Raw genomic sequence first — 8,574 nt, forward strand, 5'->3', positions numbered from 1 at the left:
TCCAGTTTTGGGTCTACATCTTTCATTTTAAATCTGCTTAGCTCAGACCAGTAGTACTCTCTGCTGTGCTTGCTTCCAGTGAGAGCTCATCTGCTCCTAATGTGTGATGTTGTGACTGTCCTGTTCCCAGGACTGATGAGGTTGTTAGAACTAATGCTGAGGAACTTGAAGGACAGTGGTGGTGAGTTGGATCCAGCCTGTTTTTTAGGGCTTGTTTCTATGCTCTTAGAACTGGACAGTGCTGAATCAGTCCCTCAAAGCCAGGAATATGAACATTTGTCTGCTGAGCTGCTGATATCAAGCTCTGAGAAACTGAGTTCACAAGAACTCTGAAACTGCTCAGCATGACAGTGCTTTTTGGTCTGGAGTTGATGTGACCTGGAAGACTGCATATGTTCCTGTCTTGCACAGTGTGCTTAATTGGACACTTCTAGGTAACCTGTATTCTGTTTTGGTATTCTGTTATAGGATTCTCATGGAGACACCCCCCTGCATTATGCTATCACTGCAGATTACAAAGTCATCATTGAGATTCTCACTGAGGTACCCAACATTGATTTCACTGTCCAGAACTGTCAAGGCTTCAATCTGCTCCACTATTCTGCTCTAAAAGGCAACAAGCTGTAAGTGAATGAACAATGGCATGCATTCCTGGGAAAAACACACAGATTGGTTAGGCACTCTGAGATTAGATGGTGATAAAATCTTGCCAAATGCTTATTGAGACAGCTGTGAACCCCAGCTGGGCAGCACCTAATTGAGGTGGAGGAACTGACTGCCTATCAGGGACTTCATGTAGTGAATTCTTTGATCTAGCAGTAATTCTTTGGTGGATGTAAGCAGAGGCTATGTGCGTGTGGTGCCTGTGGTGGGGGGCAGGTGCCAATTTTTGTGTACTCTGCCTGCTTTTGCAAAAGAATGATCACCCAAGAACCTGAGACTTCTCCTTTTCCTCCCTTCTTTACGTTGTAGTTGTTCTGGTAATATGTTAATTCTCTGCAGAAATGGTTTCTTGGCAAAGAAGGGAGAGGCTGAGATCATCTTACTTGCTGCACCCAACCTGAGATATTTTAATTGATACAAGTGCAGTATTCTATCCATTAAATTCCAGCTTCCTGCACTCCTCTGTTGTGTTTCTTGAAGCTAACTCTGCATGGAGCCTTATAGATATTAAAGGCACAGAAACAGACTTAATGTTTCAAGAGTCAGACAAGAAATGAGCATTCCTCACTATTATCAGCATTGAAAGAAGATAGCAGCAAGGTGTTTTGTTCTCTGCTCTCTGTGTAATGAGTAAGCTGTATCTCTAAACAGAGAAAAGCAACCCATGTAACTACACAGTTTTTGGCAGACCTCAGAAGAACTGGAAGATCTGTGCAGGTTATCTGCAGCTTGGTTTTCTGGCAATGGCAAACAGTACAGACAGGCAGTGCCACTTCACTGCAGCAAGCTTCCTGACAGTGCGTGCAGCATCTGAAGGCAGCTGGGAAACCTAATGCTCTGCCTCACTAAAGCTGCTAGCAAAGACCTGTTATAAATAATCGTCCAATACCTAAGAAAGACAAAGGCAGAATTTGCCCTGAAAATACGTGCAGGTGTAGCAGCACTGGAAAGGAGTGTGGTTCTCTGTGGTGATTGTGCTGACAAAAATGATCAATATACATATGTATTGTTTTATTCTTGTAACTGTCTGCAACATAGCAGGAGCGTTCTGCATCGCATCTGCTGGCTCAGTTTTAACAAGCACAGTGCTGCTCATTTAAATTTAAAGAACATTCATAACTGCTGATCAGAAGAGGCAGACCTGTTTGTTCTGCATTGTTTTCCTTCTTGATAAAGTACCTTCCACCTCTGGTTTACCTCCAACACTGCAGAGCCATAAAGAAGATTCTAGCAAGAGCTCGACAGTTGGTTGACTCCAAAAAAGAAGACGGCTTCACTGCCCTGCACCTTGCTGCTCTCAATAATCACAAAGAAGTGGCAGAAATTCTCATCAAAGAGGTAAGAAGCAAAACAAAACTGCCAACAAATTTTCTAGCTTTTCCACCCTCAAAATCCCATACTTTCTCCTAAGCAGTGCTGAGTTAATGCTGTGTGTGATGTGGAGGTGTGTTGGTCATACGGCCAAGGTGCAGGGGCTGATTCACACAGCATTCTCTTGGAGGTGCTTACATTTCTGTCCTGAAGATGGAGTTGAGAGTTGGGGCGTCAGCAAGCACAGCTGCAGCACTCTTCTTCAGTCAAACTCAGCAGCAGCAACAACTCCTCTTGTTTGATGCAATTCTTCTCTTCAAGGGTCGCTGTGATGTCAATGTCAAGAACAGCCGGAACCAAACACCTCTGCACCTCGCTATCATCCAGGGACATGTAGGGCTGGTGCAGCTGCTGGTCAGTGAAGGCAGCGATGTAAATGCTGAAGATGAGGATGGGGACACAGCCATGCACATTGCCTTGGAACGGCAGCAGCTGATGTCAGTCCTGATGGAGAAGCGTGAAGGGGAGATGGGGTCGTCCCTCTTCTCCAAGGTGAGCTGGGAATAGGAGAATGCTTGATTGTGGAACGGACACTAAATGGGTGAAGGAAGGCAGTGAAATAGTGCAAAGTCTGTTCTGTTGAGGAGCATGGAAGCAAACAGTCTTGCTTATAGGAGAATAAATCTGTTGAGAGTATGCTCAGATTTGAAGCATGCAGCTTCCCATAGTCACGCACCAATTTTTCCTGTAACATGTTTTTGCTAGCATAGCGTGCTTCTTTCTTTGACATGGGAAAGGTCATGAATCTGCTCACAGAGCCAAGAGTCTTTGGGTTTAATTCATGCCCCAGAACCACAGAAATTCATTTCTGTCTGATGGCATGGAAAATGAGAGGCTAGCTAACCACAAGCACCCAGTTGCTGCTCTTCATCTGCAGATACGCAAAAGATGACACATACCAATATATGATGAAAGCTGTGTTGTTGTAAAGCCTGAACTGGACTTAATTACATTGCACCATATTCATGGATATATGAGGAATACTAGGCCGTGTCCTTCATGTCAGCAGAGAATTGTTTTTGACTTCAGATGAGTTTGGATTGTGTGCACACAAGGTGTGTTTAAATAGCTACCACTTCAGGTTCCGTATGCCAGCTGCCCATCAGCTGATATGTGCTGTTCTTTCAGTATACACTCTGTAATTCTTGTCCTCTGACTGAAGAAGTGAATACCCCTTACCATGGTTAGTAATGATTAGTGCCAGTTAGGACCAGTTTTATGCCTGCTTGTTCCTGAATACAAGGTTTGAATCTGCTGTTTATACAGTGAAGGATCATCTTGCATTTCGTGAATGCAAAACTGTGCTCTCAGATTGTCAGTGTGATGATTACAGTTTTAAATCTGATACAGCTACGTAACAGAACTCCTCCTATTAACAGAGTGTTTCTCAATGCATTTTAGCTGCAGGCTTCTGGCTTTCTTGGAAATGTAGAGCTGAATGTTGGAACTGCAATTGCATGTTACTTAGCACAGGAAGGAGCAGATATTAATTATGCAAACCATCGGGGAAAGTCTCCTTTAGACCTTATTACAGACGGAAGGATTGTCCAAATCATCAAAGACTTCTCACAGAAATTCAGGTAAACCATGCCCTCTGAAATAGCTACCATGTCTAGATACACTGCTGTGGTATCACTGCATGAAGCTGCCATTCCAGGAAGGATGAAGCATCCCTAAAACACTGGCATTAGATGTCAATCTGAGCACTTCTCGTTTCACCTGGAGTTAGTTGCTGGCACTGTAAATGTTAGTCATGCCTGCCTTCTCCATTTCTTTGTAGAAAGATCAGTGCTAATCCCAACAGGAGGCTGAGTTGGTCTTGTTAGTGCAATGAAGATTGACAACTTTGTGCTACCTGAGCATCTGCATCTTTGTCCTCACGTGGAATGTTTGCCAGGGATCAATACGATTTTATCAGGTCACTGAAGAAGGGCCTGGAGTATATGGCTCAAATTTGATTACGTGTTTTTGGTTGCAGGGAACAGCAGGTTTCTTCAGACTGCTCAGCCATCACCTGCAGCCTTCGCCGCGTGCATACCACTCCCAATACGATGACCAATCTTAGTGTCTCAAGTGTGGCAGTCCCCACAGAGTGCCTGGTCTGCTCAGAGCTGGCCTTGCTCATCCATTTCTTCCCATGCCAGCACAGTATTGTTTGTGAGGGTAAGTCCGTTCTGCTTTCCTTTCCTGTTCTGCCACATAGCCTCCCTGTCTGGACTCATAAATCAAGGTCTGTTGGGATGCAAAGCTGTATGTGACCTGGAACAATCCCAGCATGATTTCTGCACTGTCACTGTAGATGGAGTGTCCAAGCTTTCTGTGGTAGGCTCGGAGTGGTCTGAGCAGCTGCTGATAGGCAGCCCAGGCATGAGCTTACAGATGCTGTGTGTAATTCAGAAGGCAGGTCAGATGTTTCAGTGGTAACTGGTGGTGCTTTCTCCATCAAAACCTCCTGAGAAAGATTTCCCCTTCTCTGGCTGTTGTGACCAATTTGTGTTTCAGATGTTTTAATGGCAGCTTGCTCAAACATAACAGCAAGCTTGTTACCTTGTTAAGGTGCCTTCAATCTGACCACGAGGAGTTTGATAAGAGCTGTAGAAGGACTGCAATCTTCCAAAGAACGAAGAGCTGCATTGCACCCATAGCTCAGCAGTTCTGGCAGCACAGAGCATTGGGAAGTTGTGTTGTGTTTGCTACTGCATAGGAAAGACTGAAACAGTGATAAGGGTGTAGCTCAAAAAAAGAAGGCAGTGTCCTCATTTCCATTTCTTAACCATCCAAGGAGTTCTCAGGCCATTTAAAAGCTGATGTTCTCAAGTCTATTTTCTCCCTATTGTTCTTGCACCACTGGGCTTAATTGTAATCACTCCTTCTATCGTTTTGGTAGAATGTTCCAGAAGAATGAAGAAGTGCATCAAATGTCAAGTGACGATAACCAAAAAACTCAAGCAAGGTATGTTTGTTGTACCTACTGTTCAGTGCAGTGAATTGGGAAAGGTGCTTCACAGCATTTGTTCAGCAGCAATCAGTGGTTCTCGGTGGGGGGGAAAAAAACAAAAACATAAGAAATAGGGATAACTTTTTTGCAGGAAGAGTGAGGGAGAAAAGGGGATATGGTACCTATAGCATCATTCCAGAGTGGTGAGGAAAGGGACAACTAAATTGAAATGTTGAGCTATCTAATCAAAGAGTAAGGAGCAGAAGATTCAACAGCAGCTATGTTAAGCTGAAACTGGAAGGAGTGTTTCCCAAAGCTGGCAGTTGTTAAGTATCTGGGGTTCTTTCACTTCATCTGGTTAAGAGCCAAGGATCTCTGTAAGGTTCACTGAATTGTGTATGTTGTGTTGACTCTGGGACTCTGCTTTGTGTAGCTGTTGATGTAAGCGATGTCAGATGGTTTCTTGTTTTATACCCTGTGTGTCCTGAAAGACTTAAGAAATCCAAAGTGTAATCAAGGAGATTGAAAGAACATAGTACTGATAGCACAGTGAGGATTCCCAGACTGTATGGCAGAACATCACAACCAGCTTGGAAAGCTTCTACTTAAAGGTAGCACCAACATATTGCAAAGCAGCAAGGCAGGAAGTATCAGACAGCATGGTTTCTTCTTAGGAAAGAAACATGCAGACTGAAAGAGGAAAAAAAACCAAAACAAATAACAGTTGAGCAACAGAACAGAGGAAAGCACCACTGGCCAGTTCATAAAAAGCATCGTCTCGGGCTTTGTGTTTGCATTATCTCTGGATAAGGTTCACTGAAGTGACTTTAATCTGAATGAATTTCTGCTCTTTGAGTGACAGTCTGGTTAAGGAGACACTGCATGAGACAGAGCACAATAGCAACTGACTCTTCCTGCTCTCCCTCCCCTGCAGACAGCACCGAGGTGGAGTGCAGCCCAAGCTCTGAGTCCACAGATCAGAGGAAGCTGATGGAGGAGCTGCAGAACCGCTACCGGCAGATGGAGGAGCGCATCACCTGCCCTATTTGCATCGATGACCAAATCAAACTGGTCTTCCAGTGCGGACATGGCTCTTGCCCAGACTGCAGTACAGCTCTTACTGTGTGCCCCATCTGCCGGCAGGCTATCCGGGAGAGGATTCAGATCTTTGTCTAAGGAAACACTTGCTTCCCTTCCCGTTCCCACCTCCTTTACATCCTTTTTGTTCGCATTACAGATGAAAAGCGCTGCTCGGTCTGGCTTCCAGCAAAGCCAGTGTGAAAGAGGGGGAAAACGTGACTCGGGTGAAGGTGGAGGGGAGGGAGCGTCCTCCATTGCAGCATCATAAGGGTGAGGAGCAGTGCTGGAGGGCAGTCACCTCACCTTGTGCTGCCTGTCCATTGGAAAGACACAAAGTAACGAACGCTGAACTGTCTGAAGGCAGAAGAGGCTTTCAGACCAGAGACTTCCACGTGCAGATGTTTGCAGAGGCCTCCTGCTCCAGTGACTGCATCCTGTCTGCTGCCTGCAGTGTCAGATTTGCAGCCTTGCGATGCTGTAGAAGGATATTTGTGGTACCTCAGCAGGCACAGCAAATGCTTGCACTTTGTGCAAGGAGATACCAGAGGAGATCAGTTGTGGCCATCAGTCCTTGGTGCCTGTCAGTGGTAGGGAGGTAATGTCCTAAGACAGCATGCTCTCTGAACTGGTACTTCAAGGCTCAACAAGATTTGGACTGACAGACAAATCTGGCTGTGATGAGATCCTAGAGACAGAGTGTGTGTGCCTTAGAGATAAAGTAGTGAACACTGATCAGAGAAAACACGTTACAACAAAAACTTCTCTAAGTGACATTCTTCCATATTTTATTTTTTGCACAACTGTGTTCAGAGACTCCTGAGCTTTCTAACCATAACGCCAAAGGCAGGTGTTAAATGCTCCAATCGAAGTGTAAAGTAAATAGAGTAATAATGAAGAAATGAGAAGGATTTCATTTTTCTTTGTTTTGCAGCAGAACTTAATAAAATAAAATTATATTTTCCTGAGCATTAAAATGAATGTACAAACAGTAGCTGAAATATGGATCTGGCTGTACTGTGTTTTCCAACTGTGTGACTGAAGAAATATTACCTGGTGAATCTGTCCTGTAAAGTAACTTGGCAGAAGTGGCATCCTGTAGGGCTAGTGTGCCGTGTGTGTATGTATACATATGTCTGTGTGTGTGGTGTATATCCTTGATGACACAATTATACACAAGTGATGCTGTTTGTTTTACCTTGCAAGCACTATTTAAGAAAAAAAACCAACACCAATACTGTGTTCCTCTGCTATCTTTTTTCACTCATAAAGAGATGGCAAATATTGGAATGAATGAAATCTTTGTGCAATATATGGTAGCTACAGACATGTCTGTTACTTCATCATGATTTCTTGGTGCTGTGAGAAAGCTTTGTCTCATTGTCTCTGATTCATATGCTCTTTCTCCAAATACTCATTTATAAGGTGTTGTCATTCATGGTGTTTCTGACATAGAGCTACAAAAATGGGTCAGATTTAGCCCTAAGTTGGGCAGTGTTTAATGCCCAAATAAGCTGGAGCTGAATTTCACAATCAGCTTTGGTGAAGTTTTGGTAAAGATCAGAGTTACAGCTGCTCACTGACTTCCTGCCTGGAAGTTGGTGTTGGAATAACTTCCTCACGATTAAACAAGACCTGAAGTCTTTGCTGTGCTGTGATGGGGTATCAAGGGAAGAGGAGGGTACCAAGGCTGTTTGCTGCAAGTATGAGACTGAACCATCACTGTAACATAAGAGCTTTGCCACTGTTTGCTACAGATGAATAATTTTCCAGAATGTGTATTGCACACCACGTGCCAAGTATTTTCTGAAATACAGTTCTTTTATAAGCCTCTACTCCACGTCCAAATGTGATTTAATGAAGGTGAAACCAACTGATGCTTTATCGTGTATGTTAAATGCATGTGTGTGTTCTGGCACTTCAGGAGCAGGGCACAGAGGTGGACACTGTTCAATGCTTGTTGTGTTATTCTCATCTATTACACTTCAGCTTATTCAGGAAAAAGCAGCAGGGAGCACTTCCTTGGGGGTTTTTTTGTTACTTCTTTGGAAAGCTGATGGAGTGTTTATTCCCCTTGAAAGAAAACTGTCTTAGAATGGTTCCCCTGTTTGACCACCCTCAGGATAACAAAGCTTTTCCTAATGTGCAGTTTGAGCCTCCTCTGGCACAGCTCTGTAGGAAGACTGGATTCCTCCTTCTAAGTTGCACAGCTGTTGCAGTAAATTGAGTTGCTTTCTGAGTCTCTGTATTGCTAAATAAGAGTTTTGCAAAGCACGCTATGCCTGCTGAAAGAATACAGAAATTGTTTGTAAACATAACTTTGAGGTTAGGATTATATTCTTTTACTTTCCTGTTTTTGCTGTGATTGCTTTTGGTGCCCAAGGAGCAGAAGTTGAGCTGTTAAGCAACATTTTGACCCTTCCCTCCTTCTCACTAGGAAGATGAAATTGCTGCACTGCAACAGAGAAAAAGCAAGATAGGCAGCGGATTTGCAGCAGCAAGAGAGAAGCAGAAGGCAAACAGGT

The 8,574-nt window shown here is 43.9% G+C and overlaps 1 protein-coding gene across 7 annotated transcripts in view; it reads left to right on the forward strand.

The window, feature by feature from the left end:
* Nucleotides 1–7,418, forward strand: part of MIB2 (MIB E3 ubiquitin protein ligase 2) — a 31,712-nt gene extending 24,294 nt beyond the window's left edge. For all 7 annotated transcript variants that reach the window (XM_042883136.1, XM_042883140.1, XM_042883141.1 and 4 more), the window contains 7 exons: nucleotides 469–623; nucleotides 1,875–2,001; nucleotides 2,296–2,526; nucleotides 3,436–3,614; nucleotides 4,013–4,197; nucleotides 4,922–4,987; nucleotides 5,907–7,418. In XM_042883136.1, coding sequence (XP_042739070.1) covers nucleotides 469–623; nucleotides 1,875–2,001; nucleotides 2,296–2,526; nucleotides 3,436–3,614; nucleotides 4,013–4,197; nucleotides 4,922–4,987; nucleotides 5,907–6,148 — 1,185 coding nt within the window. In that variant the 3' untranslated portion in view covers nucleotides 6,149–7,418. The remainder of the gene's footprint in view (nucleotides 1–468; nucleotides 624–1,874; nucleotides 2,002–2,295; nucleotides 2,527–3,435; nucleotides 3,615–4,012; nucleotides 4,198–4,921; nucleotides 4,988–5,906) is intronic.
* The last annotated feature ends 1,156 nt before the right edge of the window (nucleotides 7,419–8,574 follow it).

This window comes from Lagopus leucura, unplaced genomic scaffold (assembly GCF_019238085.1).
Source record: "Lagopus leucura isolate 7727_CA_CO unplaced genomic scaffold, USGS_WTPT01 Super-Scaffold_100037, whole genome shotgun sequence".
Classification (NCBI taxonomy): Eukaryota; Metazoa; Chordata; class Aves; order Galliformes; family Phasianidae; genus Lagopus; species Lagopus leucura.